Source organism: Asparagus officinalis, chromosome 6 (assembly GCF_001876935.1).
Source record: "Asparagus officinalis chromosome 6, Aspof.V1, whole genome shotgun sequence".
NCBI classification, from domain to species: domain Eukaryota; kingdom Viridiplantae; phylum Streptophyta; class Magnoliopsida; order Asparagales; family Asparagaceae; genus Asparagus; species Asparagus officinalis.
This window is the reverse complement of record NC_033799.1, coordinates 75,320,082-75,341,582: the sequence shown is the minus strand read 5'-3', so window position 1 is coordinate 75,341,582 and position 21,501 is coordinate 75,320,082. Positions and strand designations below refer to the sequence as shown.

General features: G+C 38.4%; 2 protein-coding genes across 2 annotated transcripts; both read right to left on the bottom strand.

Annotated features, from left to right (window-relative positions):
* On the bottom strand, positions 16,460-17,684 carry LOC109846337. The gene is made up of 2 exons (XM_020415563.1): positions 16,840-17,684; positions 16,460-16,574 (listed from the first exon to the last, which is right to left on the bottom strand). Exons 1-2 carry the CDS (start codon positions 17,682-17,684, stop codon positions 16,460-16,462), a joined length of 960 nt encoding a protein of 319 aa, XP_020271152.1.
* Positions 17,686-19,245, bottom strand: LOC109846336. Its single transcript, XM_020415562.1, has one exon. The coding sequence runs from the start codon at positions 19,243-19,245 to the stop codon at positions 17,686-17,688; it is 1,560 nt and encodes a 519-aa protein (XP_020271151.1).

Below are 21,501 nucleotides of genomic sequence, written 5' to 3'. Positions count from 1 at the left end.
CTATATTCTCCAAATTTGAGTATTTCAAGAAGATGAGGAAGCTGTTGGAGATGCTCTAATAACTTCTATCAAATCTAATAAATCTAACTCTATCCGAGTTAACACTTTTTGTCACCCTCCCTTTAATAGCAGTATCAGTCCAACCATAGTCATTGTCAACACCAACAACAATGAATAGTGGATCATGAATTATTCCTATTAGAACTATAGGACCCCACTAATTGATATCACATGACAAGATCTATAGGATTAAGCCACACGAAAAAATTTCAAATAATTCTGTAACTGTTGGAATCATGACATACAACGCAGCGGAAAAAGCATATCATGACTATTAATCAAAATTAATTAAATATTAGAAAAATACCTGAAACGCTTTCCGAATTTCTACAACAATCTGTCTCGGGATCAATCCGAAATAGCTTCCTCAAGAGAAAAAGCCTCCAATTGAAATCCACCCGTCACCGTAGAGGAGCAATACTGAGAGATAGGTTCTCAAAAATCTATTTCTTCATATTATCTTCATAAGATTTTGAATCTCTTCTCTTAACATCTCATAAGGCTACATATGAACCCTATTTATAGGATTACACTAGTCTTAGAGATTTTAACTTTAAACAATTCATAATTATCTAGAACTCTATCCATAACAATTAAAGATAGAATAGATCTGTTCAAAAACTTTATCCATAACAATTAATGATAGAAATAGATTTATTCAAAAACTTTATCCATAACAATTAAGGATAGAAATAGAATTGCATTGCATGTATACCTCTTCTAATGACATTAGTGAGACCAATTGGGTCCCATATCGAGAACCAATTATTAATCAAATTAATAATTTTAATTTAACAATCAAATCCCTATCCGACCAATTGTTCATAAAAACTCTTCCATAATATGGGATTAATTATTAATAAATAATATCTTACAGTAACACCGTTAGACGCTATGCTGATCGCGCACTAAGGATAATCAGCAACAATAACGATGATAGAGTAGAGGCGATCGAGCAACATCGACCAAGAAATTATACATGTAGAAGATAAAGAGCATACAATAGAAATTGATTCTTGAGATGTCTAGGTTAAACTAAAAGACCTTAGCAAGAAAGACGTATTGATATCATATATTTAGAAACATGTTTTATTACTATTAAATTCAATACCATCTTTTAGAAACATGTTTTATTACGTATATTTTAGAGACCAATGCTTTATGTCCTTCATAAATATGTTTTGACATATATATTTTAATACTTAACCAACCCACCCCAAAAAAAACGGAGGCACTACAGGCACACCCTCAGGCACACCACCAACCACACCCCCTCTCTATCTACAGTGCAGGGGTCCCATATCATATTTTTAAAAAAAAATTTGATGTGAGGCCCCCTGCACTGTAGATAGAGAGGGGGTGTGGTTGGTGGTGTGTCTGAAGGTGTGCCTGTATTATTTTTCAAAAAAAGAAAAAAGTTCCTTCTAGTACTATTGGAATCAACGACAAAAGAGATTTAGGGCCAAGAGGGGTTTGCCATGAATAGACTTTTAAAGGGGGAAAAAATGTAGTGTGTTAATTAGATGGTTATTTTTATTTAATAGTGGAATTTTTTTTATGAGAATTTGGGAGCAAGAGTACAACTAACACCATGTGGATGACGTGGTGTTGCTATGCAAAATACACAAGTCAAAGATGTGATGAAGATTCAGAGGGAACAAAGAGGAGCATGTGAATTTTCTTTTCACGTGTTTGGGCTTAAAAACTAAAATATTCTTAGTATTAATTTAAGTTAGGATTTGGGGGGTTGCTTGGTAGTTGCAATAACAAATGTTGCGTTTAGATTTGTGTTTCATACTCAATTATATATGTAACTGACAAATGAAACTTTAGATCCAACTAGCAAGTTAATAATAATATAAAACTTGTGTATTTTAACATTATAACTATTTTTGCTTTCAAATGTTTGGTTGCTACAAATATAGTTTACTTTATACAGTTATAGACGATGTTCCATTCAAGTGAAATAATTATTTAATGTACTTTCTTATAGTTTAACAAATCTGATCGTAAACTTATATTTCTAATGTGGCATGGATATCTCACATTTCTCCATGAAAAATTGTGGATACAGAAGGTAATGATTTTAAACTACTCGGAAATATTTTAAATGAATAAACATATAGAACCAAATTAGTAAGAAATTAATATATACTAGCATTATTGTCGCATGCGCATACACATGTGCAAGAGGTGCAAAACATTTTTTTAATAAACTTTTGTATATTAAAAAGTATACGTGAGACCTTAAACCTGAACAAACTATACTTTTATCCTATATGGAAAAAGAATGAGAATATGTCATCTTAATTTTCATTCAATTTTTAGCGTTGTCGCACGATTTTAAATAGATTTCTGCATGTCAAAAGTATATGTCAAACCTTAAACCTGAACAAACTATCCTTGTATCCTATAGGAAAAAAGAAAAAAATTTAGTCATCCATGATATCATTTGTATATGTTTTATTTCTTTTCGTTGCAGAATAGAATACATGCTATTAATGCAAAAAACTTATAATTTCAAAAGAAACAAACTTATTTGTATTTTTATACTTTGGCATTCTTTTGACCTTTATTGCCACGCATGTTATTATTTTTAGTTGAGGAAACTTATAATTTGATTTGTATTCCTTTGAGGATCTAAATAAAATAGATATTTAATTATATGAGCCGATTTCCTATGTTCATGTCATTGCATGGGTGAAATATGGAAGAAAAAAAAATGGTTGTATGATACGGAATATTCTAGAAACAAGGAAGAATGATAATACGTTCTCTTTTTGTTCAATTTTTTTGACTCCCCTCACAATGGTCTTTATATAATGGTATATAGATTTAATAAAATTACCAAAATACTTTTATATTTTGAAAATGAATTTTCATTGTCCTTCAAGCTTTTTGGTACCTTCACTTGATTTTTTTATAGTATGGTATAGATATAGATTTAATGAAATTACCAAAATACCATTCTATTTTGAATATGATTTTCACTGTCCTTCAAACTTTTTGATACGTTTTTTATAGTATAGATAGTATAGATTATGTAAAGACTGAGTTTGGATATTTAAGTGCTATTTAGTCTTTAAACTTTCAAGCGTATGGAAATGATCAATGATAATCATTTAATTCCTAGCAAATAAGTATAATATAATTAAATTAGTACAAGACTGAATGATTCGTCAATGCATTTCGATGGCAGCAAGCGTAACGATTGCTTGCCTTTTGGATTACGATTCCCTAAATCGATGCGGGTGATTTTTGAAAGATTTTCTTTTAAAAAAAATTTATTTATGCAAATCTAGGAATAACTCTGTCAACGCCGTCATAGGCTGTTATTTCCTGATGCATTTATTATGTAATTAATTAGGATTTTTTAAGGCTGCAAGCAAGTGATTTTAGATCACATATCACATGTTTCTCTTGAGGACTAAGGGAGTATGAGATCATTTATTATGTAATTGAGATTGATCCGAAACGTCTTAACTTGCATGGACCTAATAGCAATTTCAATGATATCAAAAGGAAAAATCCTTCAAGGACCCATTATATAGGACCAATAGGGGGAGAAGACAAGTGATGTGTCATCCTCTTATTGGATAACGAGTTGGTCATCATTAATGATGACCAACTCATTATCCAATAGGAGGGGGATACCTCACTTGTCCCCCTTATTGGTCCCGTATTTTGGATTCCTGTAGCAAAGCTCTATCAAAAGTATGTAGAGTTGGTATTATTACCAAAAACCCCCCCGAAATTTGGTTGTATACATCATCGAGGAAGAGACTATTGCGCTTGGGCGGCACATCTTTAAATTTAGAGTCTCACTAGGGGCACACCCTCAACCACACTCCCAACCACACCCCCACACTCTCTATAGTGCTAGTGGGCCATGTATGATATTTTTAGAAAAATATCATGCATGGCCCACTAACACTATAGAGAATGTGGGGGTGTGGTTGGAAGTGTGGTTGAGGGTGTGCCCCTAGCATTATTTTTAAATTTATTCCATGCGCATGAACATCAATCATTGAGCATACTTATGCCCGCAACATCCGTCATTTTATGTAGTGCTAGCCTAGCAGCCGTGCTTATTTTGCACCAGGCGGTCCCACTGGCGGCACACACTCTTACAACGTGTTTCCAAAAGGGGAAGCCTTCTCATAATTAGATTCTACAACTTGAAGAGTACTTAAATAAATATGTAATTACAAATTCAACTGAAGTATTTTACACCAAATTAAACTGAAGGGGGGTAGCGTTGGAAGCCAATAGAAACTCGTGGCGAGGAACGCACGTGCGAATGTGGACAGCGGTTGATAAGCTGCGTTGGGCAGTGATGGATGAGCTGCGTTGGGCAGCGGTTGATAAGCTGCGTTGGGCAGCGGTTGATAAGCTGCGTTGGGCAGCGGTTGATAAGCTGCGTTGGGCAGCGGTTGATAAGCTGCGTTGGGTAGCGGTTGATAAGCTGCGTTGGGCAGCGGTTGATAAGCTGCGTTGGGCAGCGGTTGATAAGCTGCGTTGGGCAGCGGTTGATAAGCTGCGTTGGGCAGCGGTTGATAAGCTGCGTTGGGCAGCGGTTGATAAGCTGCGTTGGGCAGCGGTTGATAAGCTGCGTTGGGCAGCGGTTGATAAGCTGCGTTGGGCAGCGGTTGATAAGCTGCGTTGGGCAGCGGTTGATAAGCTGCGTTGGGCAGCGGTTGATAAGCTGCGTTGGGCAGCGGTTGATAAGCTGCGTTGGGCAGCGGTTGATAAGCTGCGTTGGGCAGCGGTTGATAAGCTGCGTTGGGCAGCGATTGATAAGCTGCGTTGGGCAGCGATGGAGCTGCGTTGGGCAGCGATGGAGCTGCGTTCGAGCTGTGCTTGGCAGCGATTGGAGCTGCGTTCGAGCTGTGCTTGGCAGCGATTGGAGCTGCGTTCGAGCTGTTGATTGTTGTAGTATTTAGATTTCTCTGTCTTTATATATGGATGACACCAAAGACCAGTAAAGAAGGTCTTATTCAGGCCATTTGTGACAATTGAGGCATCTCAATAACGCTCTATCAACTGCAGGTCATGATCTCCACTGAGTGTGTCGAATATCATTACACTGCTCATCAGCACCTCTAATGGTTGCTAATATAATATTAGTCATGTTGTTGTCGCAGCCATCAAGATCAATCATCTCACATAAGAAGCTGCATTCGTGTTTATAGCTGTTGAAGCGGCGTAGGTGATTGAATCGGTGTAGTGTCTTGATGATGGTACGCGGGGAGGACTTCCACGTCTTGGTTTGAAGAGATCGTCGATTTGTAATCCTTTCTGTCAGAGTATTGCTAAAGACTGTCGTTTTGTAATCTTTGCTTTAACTCTTTGACATGTGAAAATCTTCGAATTGTAGCCTTCTGGAAGTCGTCAGATTGTAACTTCCATCATCGGTGTTTTGATGGGGATCAGCTATCTATTGTGATTTTTAGACAGCCTACAGAACCCCCTCCAAAGTTTTCGAAAGTTCGCGGTTGACTGGGACGAATTTTCGGAATACTTTGGATCTCAACTCTGATCTTGGAGCTGTTGATTCCTTGTTGTAAAGGAGTCGTTCTCTGCACTCGCTTCGAAGGCATCTTGGTTGAAGGGATTTGCCACGTAGGACCTTTGTGAAGGTATGCGTCATAATCCTGCTTCTGGAATGTGGGGGTGGACCCTGCATTTTGAACTTGAGACGCGGGCGTGACCTCGGCGTTCGGTTTTTCCATCGCGTGTCTGACCTCAGCATTTTGACTTGAAATGCGACTATGACTTTGGCGTTATCGTCTTTGCATCGCGGGTCTGACCTCGGCATTGTGGTTTTTGCGACGCGGGTCTGACCTTGGCGTTCTGACTTAAAACGCGGCTATGACCTTGGCGTTATCATTTTTGCGACGCTGGTCTGACCTTGGCATTTCGATGTGAGACGCGGAGGTGACTTTCATGCATTTTTGACTAAGTCTTTGAGACTTGTCTTCAGCTTATTCATTTCAAGTCTTGGCTCACGTCCATTAAGCTGGCGGGCCTGAAAACATGCATAGGATTTTTGGCAAACTCTCAGCCATCAACGGGTTTGATAAGCCTTTACCGACTACCGTTTGAGTCGGGCTAGCATATGGATTGTCTAAGTCCGTTCCACATGTAACGTTGTGCTAAGAGAATGAACCCTCTTAGTCTTGATGCTATGATTTTGAATACATAGACTTTGTCATTTTGATGGGAAAAGACTAACCGGCAACGCGTGTTAGGCGTAGGCTTATCTCTAATTAGGGATCGAGATAAAGTCCTCCATGCGTGTGAGGCATGGATTTTGGTGCTACGATGTTGGATACGTAGGCTTTGTTACTATTTCTTCCTGTGTTATATTTTTACTTGAAACATTGAAAGAAAATTGGAAGTGCCAGAGGTGTAGTATTAACTTGGCATGAATTTTCACTTAGAGTAAAATTCAGAAATTTTCTTCACTATCACTAGGATAATTCCAGAAAATCTTTAATCCGTTGGGGATTTCATAATGAAAACTTGCTATTCTTGTTGAAAAAGAATTAACAAGATCATTTGGGGGGTTTGACTGTTAGAGGTGTGATGTTAACCTAACAGTATTTTATGGACCTATCGCTCAATTGAAAAGAGTCGATAAGTTGATTTGTGTTGTCAGAGGTATGATGTTAACTTGACTGGAATTTGAGGACCTATCACTCTATTGAGGAGAGTCGATAAGTAGATTGTGTCGTCAGAGGTGTGATGTTAACTTGACGGGAAAAATATTGTGATTAGGGCAATTTTGTGGACTTATCGCTCTATTGGGGAGAGTCGATAAGTGGATTTTGTCAGAGGTGTTTGGTATTAACATGACAAGATTTGTGTTGCGATTGGAGCAACTTTGTGGACTTATCATCCTATTGACGAGGATTGATAAGTGGATTGTCAGAGGTATAGTGTTAACATGACAGGATGTGTTTTGCGATTGGAGCAACCTTGTGGACTTATCATCCTATTGACGAGGATTGATAAGTGAATTTGTCAGAGGTATAGTGTTAACATGATAGGATGTGTGTTGCGATTGGAGCAACCTTGTGGACTTATCATCCTATTGACGAGGATTGATAAGTGAATTTGTCGGAGGTTTAATGTTAACTTGACAGGGATGTGTTGCGATCGGAGCAACTTTGTGGACTTATCATCCTATTGACGAGGATTGATAAGTGGGTTGTCAGAGGTATGATGTTAACATGACAGCAGGAATGTGTTGCGATTGGAGCAACTTTGTGGACTTATCATCCTATTGACGAGGATTGATAAGTGGATTTTGTCAGAGGTTTAGTGTTAACGTGACAGGATGTGTGTTGCGATTGGAGCAACTTTGTGGACTTATCATCCTATTGGAGAGGATTGATAAGTGGATTTTGTCAGAGGTTTTGATTTGGTCGTCAGAGGTGTGGTGTTAACTTGACGGGTTTGTGGACCTATCGCTCCATTGAGAGAGTCGATAAGTGGATTTCTGTCAGAGGTGTAGTGTTAACGTGACAGGATGTGTGTTGCGATTGGAGCAACTTTGTGGACTTATCATCCTATTGGAGAGGATTGATAAGTGGATTTTGTCAGAGGTTTAGTGTTAACGTGACAGGATGTGTGTTGCGATTGGAGCAACTTTGTGGACTTATCATCCTATTGACGAGGATTGATAAATGAATTTGTCAGAGGTTTAATGTTAACGTGACAGGAGGATGTTGCGATTGGAGCAACTTTGGGGGCTTATCATCCTATTGACGAGGATTGATAAGTGGATTGTCAGAGGTTTAATGTTAACGTGACAGGAGGATGTTGCGATTGGAGCAACTTTGTGGACTTATCATCCTATTGACGAGGATTGATAAGTGAATTTGTCAGAGGTTTAATGTTAACGTGACAGGGATGTGTTGCTATTGGAGCAACTTTGTGGACTTATCATCCTATTGACGAGGATTGATAAGTGGATTGTCAGAGGTATGATGTTAACATGACAGGATGTGTGTTGCGATTGGAGCAACCTTGTGGACTTATCATCCTATTGACGAGGATTGATAAGTGAATTGTCAGAGGTATGATGTTAACATGACAGGATGTGTGTTGCGATTGGAGTAACCTTGTGGACTTATCATCCTATTGACGAGGATTGATAAGTGAATTTGTCAGAGGTTTAATGTTAACATGACAGGGATGTGTTGCTATTGGAGCAACTTTGTGGACTTATCATCCTATTGACGAGGATTGATAAGTGGGTTGTCAGAGGTTTGATGTTAACTTGACAGGAATATATTCTTGTTACTTGCACAAGATTTTAGGAATTAGCGTCTCGCTGGGGAAACTTGCTAAATGAGTTTATCATCAGGAACAATGAGTTTTGATACCTGTGATTTGAATTTGATTTTGAAGACTTAGTGTCTTGCTGGGGAAGATCACAATTTGAGCAATTTTGGGGACTTATCATCCTATTGACGAGGATTGATAAGTTGATTGTTGTCAGAGGTATATTGTTAACGTGACAAATTGGGAGTGATGCAAGTTGAATGCATACTCTGTGGGGATGATAATCGTCAGAAGTGTAATGTTAACTCGACGATGCGAAAGATTCGTTACTCTTAATCCAATGGATTCCAAGTAACCAACCCCCAGTCTTGATTAAGACTTAGCAGGGGAATAAAAAAGAGGTAGATAAGGCACATCGCCTAGTGAGGCACTATCCATGAAGTCGAAATAGAGGCACATCACCTGGTAGGCCGTTATCTGATAAGTTTGACTATCAGAGATAACTGTTAACGTGATAGTTTTGTGGACCCGCCATCCTATTGAAGAGGATTGGCAGAAGAATTTGGAAGGAGCGGACTATCAGAGGTGATCATTAACGTGATAGTTTTAGTGGACCTGTCATCCTATTGAAGCGGATTGACAAGTTGATGAACTATCAGAGGTAATCATTAACGTGATAGTTTTGTGGACCCGCCATCCTATTGAAGAGGATTGGCAGAAGAATTTGGAGGGAGCAGACTATCAGAGGTGATCATTAACGTGATAGTTTTAGTGGACCTGTCATCCTATTGAAGCGGATTGACAAGTTGATGAACTATCAGAGGTAAATGTTAACGTGATAGTTTTTGGTGGATTCTGTGGTTGACAGAGGTATTTTATTAAACATAACAACTCAGAAAATTTGTTACTCATAATCCAATGAACTACAAATAAACCAACCCCCAGTCTTGAATAAGTGTATGGGGAAAAAGGGTAGACGTGGCACGTCGCCTAGTGGGCCACTATCTAACGAGTTTGACTATCAGAGGTAGTTGTTAACGTGATAGTTATTGGAGACCCGACATCCTACTGAAGAGGATTAGCTTCAGTGGCCGTAGTATCTTCTGGTTCTGACTGGGAAGAATGAGCTTGGTTCGATTGCTCAGGAGAAGATTGGGCTTGGTCCGATTGCTCGGGCTGATCTTGCCCACTTTGTTCTTCAGCTTTGATCCTGGCAATAATCTTCTGAGCCTGTTCGCCTTGAGAGATCAGTTGTCTCCAAGAACGACATTCTGCAACCCCTATTCGAGCTAGGATGTTGGTCTGCAGGTTGTGTCGACAGGTCTCTACTAAGGTAGACTGTGTCATACCTGACGAACACCGGAGAGTCATGGTTCGGAACCTTTTAACGAAGGCTTTGACGGACTCCCTCTTCTTCTGCTTAGTGGCGAGAAGGATATGGATGGAGACTTCTGTATCCTCTTCAAAGAATCTTGACAGGAAGAGTCTCTCTAAATCTGTCCACTCTTGGATACATCCCGCAGGAAGTTTCCTGAACCATTCAAAGGCAACTCCCTTAAGGGTGCCAATGAACAATCGAGCCAGAATGGCGTCGTTTGATATCACATTCCCAGTCTGTGACTTGAAATGATAGAGATGTTGGTTCGGTGATCCCGTGCCGTCAAACGCCCATTCGGCAGGATAGGGCCTGATAACTCCCTCATCTTGGAGCTCGCTTCTGTTAGCAATGACATTGAGGCGGGCTTCCAATTCCTCGATTTTAGCCGACTGAGGATTTTGCTCATACTCCGTCTCTCTTCCTTCATCAGAGGAAGATTCCAGGTTGTGGGCTTCTTGGTCAGAAGCCGTGTCATCAACCATTTTCCCCTTCCCTTTACTTGTGTGAGGTCGGGACGAAGACGTTCTTTCCCTTCGGGAAGATTCTTGCCTGAGTGGCGAATCTATCTTCTGAGATTTGGCCTTGTCTGCGACGAGCCTTGTCTGTGATGATTTGAGTCAACAGGGCCATGAGTTCATTGATGGCCTCTTGCTGAGATTTGAGCATGGCCTCCTGCTCATCAAGTCTCTTCGCGAGATCTTCATGGTTTCCCGTCATATAAGCGTAGCTCTCATGTTCAACAAAAGAGCTTGATGACTGGGACTCTGCAATGGCTGAGTGTTCATCATTGGAATTGGTTCCCCTGGCTAAACTCCGATAGTTGACAGGGGGAATGGCTCCTGTTCGCGTCCGAGTATGTTGATAAACTCCATCAGACTTATTCAGGAAGTCTTTCAAGCCAGGAGATTGATCGTTCTCTGACTCATCGGAACTAGGAACTGATGATCTCCCTCTGCCGATCATGTTAGAAGTGACTCTAAGGTATTCATCCTCAGAAGTCTTCTTCTTGTGTGAACGCCGTCGTTGGTTGGGTAAAGCAACGTTCGTAAATTGGTTGAACACCAGCAGTTGGGCCGCATATGAGCAGCATTGGCGTCCCGAGAGGACCGTAGGAATCAGTCGTTCACATTGAAATGAACGAATGACTTGTTGCATCGATCTTTCTCTCGATGTGAACTCTCTCGAATCTGTTATAAAGATTCGAGGAGAATTACTCACTGATTGTGAGGTTTGAACTGGAACCCCCAGTCCATGATTGGACAGGACTGGCTCTTGGTGAATATGGATCTGGTTGAGATGCCTTGAATCCATAAACTTCTTATATCCGCCCCTCAACCTAGTCGCGCTACGCAGAGTATTCGCGGTATTGGATTTGGAACTTGGGACGCGAGGGTCGCGTTTGGCATTTGAAACGCGAAGGTCGCGTTCGACACTTGAAACGTGAGGGTCGCGTCTGGAACTTGAAACGCGAAGGTCACGTTTTGGTTTGGCGACATGAGGGTCGCGTTCTTTAGAGTCGACGCGAAGGTCGTGTTTTGACTTGGAAACGCGAAGTTGAAGTTCGCGTTCAACGAAGGCTTGAGGTGGCGCGTTCGGCACTTGAAACGTGAGGGTCGCGTCTGGCACTTGAAACGCGAAGGTCACGTTTTGGTTTGGCGACATGAGGGTCGCGTTCTTCATTGTCGACGCGAGGGTCGTATTTTGACTTGGAAACGCGAAGTTGAAGTTCGCGTTCAACGAAGGCTTGAGGTCCGCGTTTTGGCTGTAAAACGCGCCATTGAGGGCCGCGTTCAGTCTGGTTCTCGCGAAGCTCATGTTTGGGCTCATAAACGCGAAGTTCAGGGTCGCGTTTAGGCTCACGAACGCGAAGTTCGCGTTGGTTGGAGGATCGATTTTCTCGAACTTGTGCTCGTCGCTGAGACCTTCTTCTTCGACAAGCAGCGTTCTTCTTGGCTTGTTTTAAGGCTTTAGCAGCAACGTCGTTGACGTTTATGGAGCTCGTCTCCTTTATAGGCCGTTTAAGGCCTGTGGCACGTCGTGTTGACGCGGAGGTGGGATATTCAACTCGCTGTGCGAGTTCAGCAGAGGCCGAGCCCGCTCCTGGAGCGGAGGGGCTGTTCGACGAATTTTGGCCAAAGGAGAGGACTTTCTTTGGCGTTCCAGCAACAGTTGGAGATTTAGTCTCCTTGGAAACTTTGTGGATCTTGCGCATAGCCTTGGGGCTAAGGGATCCAGAGGAGATAGCCTCTTCGAACTTGGCTTGATCGAACTCTACCACGAGAGTTTCGACGGTTGTTCCAGTAAGATGAACATCGGATTGCACCACCACTTCTTCGTCACAGAAGCTCATCCCCAGCAGAGTCGCCATCTTTTGTTTGTAGAAAAAAATTGTAAAGAAGAGAATAAAGAAAATTGACTTGTATTTCTTTGATTCCGATTACAACTTGATTACAAAAGAGAGGAGAACGAAATCGGTTTTCTTTGATTCAGCATGACGGCTCGCGTTTGTTGGCCGATTGCCTGGTGGAGTTACGCGATGCATGTGATTTAGAAAGTCGTCTGATTGCTGACTTTCATTGCTTGGAGCTTGTTTGAATAAGCTATCTATTGTGATTTTTTGACAGCCTACAGACCCCCTCCAAAGTTTTCGAAAGTTCTCGCGGTTGACTGGGGACGATTTTTTCGGAAAATACTTTGGATCTCAAAAACTTTGCGGATTGTTGCTTCTTCCGTCTTCGATTCGAGCCAAATGATTTCGCGTTGTTGATTGTAATCTATCTTATACCCCTCGATTGATCCCCAGCCAGAGTTCGCCATCTTTTGTATGTAGGGTAAAATTACAAATGCAAGCTAATAAAGGAAAAATTGTGATTCTTGATTCCTTGTCTATCTCGGTACAACTTGACCCTTACAAACAGAGAGCGAAAACGGAATTTGGTTTTCCCCTTTGTTTAATTCTGGGTTCTTCACGGTGGTGATGAAGTGCCTCCCTCGAATGCTTGCGTCGAGTTTGCTCTCCGTTGACGATCCGCACGTCTTGATTCACTGGAACGATGTCTTCTCCTCACGATTTGACGTTGTGGAGAACTTGCGTGGCAAGTTTGAGAACTCTGAACGAGTTTAGAAGAACTCTGTAAAAGAGTTGATTTGAACCGAAGATCGGTTAATAAGCCAAGGACAGAGGCTCCCTGTTGCTGAAGTTGAAGATGATCTTCGTTGGAAGATGATGACGATCTCCTCCCAAAGCATGTCTCCAGTGGTCGATCCAAGCCCAGAAAATCCAACCGAAAAAGGAGCGCTTGAACTGAATTGATCTTCAGTTATTTATAGAGGATTAAGGGGGTGAAACCGCCCCTTAAATCTCTCCTAAGTAGGGTGTAACCGCCCTTAAATCGTGGGAAACGGTTTTAGAACCGTTCAACTCATGTTGAATGAGTCAAACGCCAACGTTGGCGTTCAGGACCCTAACCTCGCGTCTTTGAATTGAGACGCGAGGTTGGGTGTTGGCTGAACATCATTGAACGCGAGGGTCGCTCACGTTTGGCTTGTGCATTGTCGACGCGGGGGTCGCTGTTGGTTGAACACCATTGAACGCGAGGGTCGCTCACGTTTGGCTTGTGCATTGTCGACGCGAGGGTCGCTGTTGGTTGAACACCATTGAACGTGAGGGTCGCTCACGTTTGGCTTGACGACGCGAGGGTCGCTGTGGCTTGGCGACGCGAGGGTCGCCGTGGCTTGGCGACGCGAGGGTCGCCGTGGCTTGGCGACGCGAGTGTCGCTCACATTTCCAAAGTGGTGACGCGGGGATGACATCCGCGTCTCAGAATGAGCTATTTGACTTGTAGCTTCTTCTGTGGTGCATTGCAAGGACCGTTGTTCAGTAATCCTGGCTTTAACTGTTGTGGAGTGTGAAAGTCGTCAGATTGTAACTTTCACTGTAGATTGTGAAGACTGCTGAATAGAGTTTTCATCCGTCGTCGTGAAGGTCGTCAGATTACAGCCTTCTGGAAGTCGTCAGATTGTAACTTCCATCATCGGTGGTTGATGGGGGATAAGCTATCTATTGTGATTTTTAGACAGCCTACAATGATGTTTTAACAAATAATTTACAACTAATATTGTTTATCTAGTGTTTGCGTTTTCGTATTTATTCTAGACAAACAATGTGTGGGAGGTTAGATGGAATTGCGCTATAACGATCATATCCAATGGAGGTTGGCGGAAATATCGATATGAAGCCATTGCATATCAAGTCAAATACGAGATCAAGCTTTATCCGCAAGTTTACCAAGAAGAGCTTCATCGAAGATCAAGAGCTTGGGTATAGTTTTTATACTTAGGTTTTATACTTGTGTGTGTAGATACTTTTAAGCTCAATATCATACACACACACATTTTGTTGGTTTATATACACACACACACACACACACACACACACACACACACACACACACACTAGTATAGTGCACCACGTGGACATATTTGTTTTATGTTCTAATACTTTACATAATTCATTATTTAATTAATGGAAGAGTTTCATATTGAATGTAATTATAACAACATTTGAGGACTTATTTATAATTTTCATACAATTTAGATCATATACTTCTTTCAATCTTCTTAAGATTTAAGTTTTGAACTATATAGGGGTTTATTTGTAAAAAAAAATATAAAGTTTTGGTATTTTTCTATAAATATATGAAATTTCAATGGTCTTTGTAAAAATTATGAAGATCCATAGTTATTTGTGAAAAAATTCAGGGTTATTTTGTGAACATTGGCAAATCATGTAATACTCAAAAGACATAATTTTTTTAATCTTAAAAGACATGGTACTATTTACTTTATAATTTAAAATAATGAATGATATTTAATAACTACTGATAGTTTTATGTGCAAATTTAGAATATAGTTTTAACATTAGGGAGGTAATAATATACTTATTATATAAAAAAATTTACCCAAAAGACAAAAATTCTAAGTTTGTTCTTTACTTTTATGTTAAGTGTGTCATACTATTCCATAATTATCTTTATTTTTGCTAATCCATTATAACAAAATAAAATTATCACTTTCACCTTCTCTCTCTTCTATTATCATATAATTAGTAACGTGCTACAAAAAATATATTTACTAAGTTCATGGATAATACAATATTTCTCTCAAATCATAATTAAGTACATAGTAATAATTATAGAAATAGGAAAAAAAAATCATCATTAACCCCCCCCCCCCCCCCCCCCAAAAAAAAAAGACCTCAAACTTTAGTCTCAATCCAAATTCTCCACATTTCCTTGTATCAATCGTATCCTTAATCCGTATATAGCCGTCAGTCTAACAATCACATCAGTATAAAGTATAATCCAAGTAAAGCTCAGTACTTCCTCAGCATAACTTCAATCGTCTTCACCCCCTTGTCGTTATCTCTTCTGAAGGGATAATGTTTTCACTGACGAGCTTGTATCATCCAAATAATATCATAGTAAAGCCATAGGGTGAGTATAGGATGCTGTTAGGGTTGTAAGAGGTGAGTGTAAATCTAAATCATCAAATGAGTGAATTTATATAGGTTGCAAGTAAGAGCTATTATGATAAATAAAAAAAAACAGGCTCTTTGGATTCCGTAACAGTCAAATGTAATTGTCACTTAAATAAAAACTACAATTGAAAATGTAACTCTCATTTCAAGTATGCATGAATGCATGAACTAATGGCATTTTAAGTTGACAATTTGTTTGCAAATTGAAACGTATATTATTAGTTTGTCATATGTGCGTTTTAAGTGGAGGGGTTACAAAAAATAGAAGTTAATATTAGTGGATAATTAATAGGAGAGTTATGTCATTATTAAGAATATATGCATGTAAGCATTTTACGTTGACACTTTATTTGCAAATTGAAACGTATATTATTAGTTTGTCATATGTGTGTGCTTTCAATTCTCAGCTATTATGTCAAATACAACTTACAATCTTAAAAAAAATTTATGATAACATTAATATTGGATTAGTGGAGGGGTTACAATTTACAAAAAATAGAAGTTAATATTAGTGGACAATTAATAGGAGAGTTATGTCATTATTAAGAATGTATGCATGTATATGTATGTGTTTATATGTATGCAATTTTTTTTATGATAACATTAATATTGGATTAGTGGAGGGGTTACAAAAAATAAAAGTTAATATTAGTGGACAGATAACATTAATATTGGATTAGTGGAGGGGTTACAAAAAATAAAAGTTAATATTAGTGGACAATTAATAAGAGAGTTATGCCCTTATTAAGAACGTATGCATGTATATGTATGTGTTTATATGTATGCAAGTATGTGTTTTATGGATGCATGTATGTGGTTTGAAGGGTATTTTTAGAAGAATTATTTTAACATACCAACACACTTTTATAATAGTACTAGTATGGTGCACGTGCGTTGCACGTGTAAATACTTTCATGTTTATATGTAGCCCTATAGTTTTTATTGCATTGATTAATTTTTTTTCTACTTGACATATACATGAAAGATGTCATAGATAATATATATATTATTTATGATATAAATAGATGTTATAGGGTTATAAATAGCATAATAAAAAACACTAATTTGGCATATAAAAAACCAGTATATTGATCAAAAAGAACCGAAATTATTTAATTATATGTTCACTTAATGTAGCATAATCATATCTTATTTAAGTTTGATATAAATAGACAGAAAGGAGCTCAATTTTAGCAGGATTCATCAACTTCAAAAGATGCATCTTTGTCAAACTGTAGAGAGCCATGGGGAATTGGGCTGCAGCAAGGCAATTTGGTTTGATCTATAATAGGTAGAGTCCATGACCTGTAAACAGAACTGAATCGAGCATGATCAGGCATCATAAACTTATGGAAGATCAAACCTAACTATAAATGTTACATAAATGGGGAAATTACCTTTGAGATCAAAGATAGTCTGTTGCATTGTAAATAGTTAACAACTTTAATACACATCTTCGCTGCATATTAGAATATTGTGTTAGATAATAATTGTTTGAAAGTTAATTTGTACAAAATGTGCATCATAGAATGAAAAAATAATGAGTCATGATTTTGATGAGGTGATTTACCTTTGAGGCAATAATACTTCTGGATACACAATATTTTTCGCGTATGTTTTTGTTGTTCTTCTTGTTTGGTCAACTTTCACTAATACCTTAGTTGTTCTCATTGATATCCCCCTTGATAATGCAACATATAATTGACCATGTGAGAATACATGGTGTGGCAAATAAACTCCAACATAAGGTATTGTTTGTCCCTGCGCTTTGTTTATTGTCATTGCAAAACATAGTCGGATTGGAAATTGTTTTCTACGAAATTGGAATGGATAACCCTCATTTTCAGCTGGAGATAATGGTATTCTCGAAATCATGACATTTTGACTAGAATGTTGACCAATTATGATTTCAACATGGATAACATTATATTCATATCCTCTACAGATCATTCGTGTGCCATTGCACATTCCATTAGATGGATCAAGATTACGTAACAGCATGATCGGACAATTTCTTTTAAGAATCAATTTGTGAGGCAGGAGTCCATTCGGCATTAAGGTATTCAAGAACTCTTCTTGGTAATAATTATTTGTGTCATCTACTGCTTCATCAAAGCTAAAGAATGTTTTAGCTTCTCCAGGAAATAATGCGATTAATTTTTCATTAAGTCCATCAACATACTCATTCCTTGTTGAAAGAATAGCACGTTGTGTCATGTATTCAGCAGATGACGAATTTGATTGTAATGATGGAAAGATAGCATCAATCAAATTTTTTTCAGAGTTTTCATCATTGTCATATTCTACTACCATTTCATGTGGAAGAAGTATCAAATTCTCATCTATTGTGGGTTCCTCTCCATTCCCAACGCGCAATAAGAACTCTCCAAATACTTGATCAGTTCTTGCTCTCATATTAATAGTGAGAGATAATTTCTCCATTTTTTTCCCAGAGATATGATTTCACAAGACTTGCATTGATTGTTTCTGCTCTAGTGCCCCGTGGAACAACTGGTAGAACTTGACGAAAATCACCTCCAAACACGACTACTTTTCCACCAAAAAATCTTTTGTCACCCATTACATCCCTCAATGTTCTGTCAACCGTCTCAATCGCAAATCTTTTTGCCATAGGTGCTTCATCCCATATTATAAGTGATGCCAATCGTATCAATTTTGATGTTCCATCCTGCTTTGATATATTGCACATTGTAGTTTCATTAGCAGTAATTGGAATTTTGAAGCGCGAATGTGCAGTTCGCCCTCCTGGCATTATTGCTGCAGCCACTCCTGATGTCGCTGTTGCTAATGCTATCATCTTTCTTGATCTTAGATTTGCAAGCAATGCACGATAAAGAAAAGTTTTACCTGTTCCTCCCGGACCATCCACAAAAAATATTCCAGATTTTTTTTTGTTGACTCTATCTAATATGATATCGAAGGCTTGTTTTTGCCTTGGGTTTAACTTTGATTGAGCATGAAAATCTTCAAATGGAATGTCTATCTCCCTTTCATCAATAATTTCTCTCGGTAAAGTTTGACATTGGTCAACATCATCATGTATCAGTAATGGTAGATCATAATCTGCAATATGTTTACCCATACTCTCAAGGAATAGACTAATGCTTTTTAATGTCCATGCAACACGAGCTGGTAGCATGTATTCATCTACTCCTCCCTTGAAATCTTCTGCCATCGCTTCAAAATGATCGTTCCATAATTTTCTTACATTTGATGGTTGGCAATAAACTAAAATAATGGCAAATAATCTCCGTAGTGCATAAGGCATTTGGAAGGTAGTGGCCTCAACTAAACAATCAGAAATACTATCATCAGCTTCTAGTAATCCTCTTTTTTGTGCAGCTTCCTTGAAGGACTTATATGCAATACCATCAACTGTTAAAAGATATTCCCATGAAGTAGGGCCCCTCACATGATTTAACAATAGACGTAAATAATATCTCTCTCCTTCTTTTGGGTTTGCAGCGTTTATACGACCAATGACAAGTTTGTGCTTTCGATCAGACCAAATCTTTGCTTGGTTACTCCACACGTAGTGTTCAGGAAATTCGACGTATAGAAATTTCCTTGCATTTTCAGTTGTTGTGCATTTTGTGAAGAATTCAGTGAGCATAGTTTTTGATGATCTTTCTGAACCTATTACATCACGAAGATCTCGATGTTGCCAATAACAAATTGATTGCTTATCTGGAAGATGTAATTGAAGACTAATGACTGGAGGAGTAGTTTCATTCATCTTGAATTCATACATTCTCCAAAATGCTTCTTGCGCTGACACCCACCGTCCATCTTGGAAATGTTTTATTTCATCAATATAGAAACTTGGTACCAAGTTTCTCCAAGCAACTTGGTAATGATGTGGCATAATCTTGTCCCTACATCTACATTGGAGTTGGTGAAGGGTGGTTGAGGTTCTATCTTCGAGGTGTGATGTAGGGATAAGATTAGGCCACATCACTACCAAGTTTCTTGTAGCAACTTGGTACCTATAGAAACTTGGTACCAAGTTTCTCCAAGCAACTTGGTAATGATGTGGCATAATCTTGTCCCTACATCTACATTGGAGTTGGTGAAGGGTGGTTGAGGTTCTATCTTCGAGGTGTGATGTAGGGATAAGATTAGGCCACATCACTACCAAGTTTCTTGTAGCAACTTGGTACCAAGGTTCTCCATTTTTCTCACACACACACACACACACACACACACACACTTTGGTTTTATGGTTTTCTAGTTTTCTAGTTTAAATATGAAATAAATGAATATAATTAGAAAATACATTTTTGTTTCATGTTTATATGTGTTTGGTATGAATTCATGTTCATTGGTTTTGAAAGAATGAATAAAATATATAATTTTGAGAAAATATTGTATTTCTTATTTATAGACTTAACAACAACAATTTATATTTTATGTCAAGTCTATAAAATCATTTTATAAAGTTTCAAAAGTTTGTTTAAGTCAAAATGACAAAAATATGTGTTTTGTATTTTCATGTTTTGGACTAGTTTTGAAAAATGATAAGATTTTACAATTGGAAAGTGCAATTCCAAAAATTCTTTTTGTAACATGTTTATAAATATTTTCCAAAGTTTTACATTTTTCTGAATTTATTTCTTATTTTTAAAAGCAGCTTAAAAATTAGTTTTACTATTCAAAACAGGCTGATATTATGTTATCAATCGACCGATGCAAGGGATCAGTTGTTAGGAATCTTGACCCCAAGATTAGTTTGTTTTGATGATAACAAATATTATATGTTGTGTGTATTATGTGCTAACATTTGTTTTGCAGTATCAGAGCTATATCAATAATTATATTCAAAGAGATACTCAAGACATAGATGAGTTCAAGGCAAAATGAAGCAAAGAAGAAGATATACTTTATTGTCAAAATGTAATTTTATATTTTCTTTGCTTAGAAATTTGTACAAGCCTTGATCACTCACACACATGCACACACATAGTGTTAGAACACACTAACACATGCTTAGTGTGTTGGTTAACAATAGAAATCCCCTATGTTAGCCATTAGAGTTTATAGATATTGAGTGGGTCTTAAAATATTTTATTTATATCCCATAACAATTATAATCTGGAAAAACTTAAAAGATAAAAGTTGTAGGTATCTTCAAGAGCTTTCCAACGAATCTTAAATCACCTCATTCCGATATCGGATGAGAAAGTTACAGTCAAAATACTAAACAAAAAAATTCTAGAATCTGAGTTTACAGTGTAGTCGACTACTATGCCTTGTAGTCGACTACTGAGCAATTTTTTGACTTCACAGAGTCTGTTTAAACTCAGTGTAGTCGACTACTATGACTTGTAGTCGACTACAGATGCAGTTTTTTCAGATTTCAGGTTTTAAATAAGTGACTGTTTATAGCCGTTTTGTGGACGTTAATTGGGTTTAAAATTATGTCATTTCAGAGGCTATAAATAGGTTTAAACATCAGAAAACAAGCACTAAGTTTTGCACTTGCAAGATCAAACATTTTGTGCATATTCACTCTCTAATTTTCCAGATTTTCATGCTAATTTTTTGGAAAAAGAGAGTTTCTGATATTGCCTTGGTTTCAATCATTCTTAGAGATTGTATAGGCAATATTCAGAGAGTTAAAAGAATCCTAAGCCACTGCAGCACTTCACTACACATTCAAGGCTTATAGGATCAATTGTGTTCTTGCTTCAAAAAGGATTTCTCTCGGGTTTGAGAGGGTTGATCTCTTGGTTTAGAGATTGGGTGGCAATTGGCATGGTCTTGTCAATTGGTGTTGCAATTTGCATGGTCTTGCAAATTGGTCAGGTCTGCTTTTGATTTTGTAAGTTTTCAAAATCATAGTGGAAATCTCAAGCGGGATTTACTTGGGGACTGGATGTACACCGGGAAGGTGGAACCAGTATATATGCTTGTGTTTGTGATGTTTATTTTCTGAGATTGCCATTCTTTCTTTGTAATTTATAATATACTTTGCAAACTCACCCTCTAGTGTTTAAGTGTAAAGCTTCTGCAGATTTTTATAAGAGCGCACTCTATTCTTAAGGGTCGCGATCCTACACTTGGTATACATAAGCAAAATCAGGACCCTACATTTGGTATCAGAGCAAGGTGAAAGATGGCATCAACAAATACATCACAATTCAAAGAGGGATATTCCACACAGCGACCACCTCTATTCGATGGCACGAACTACAACTATTGGAAGTGTCGG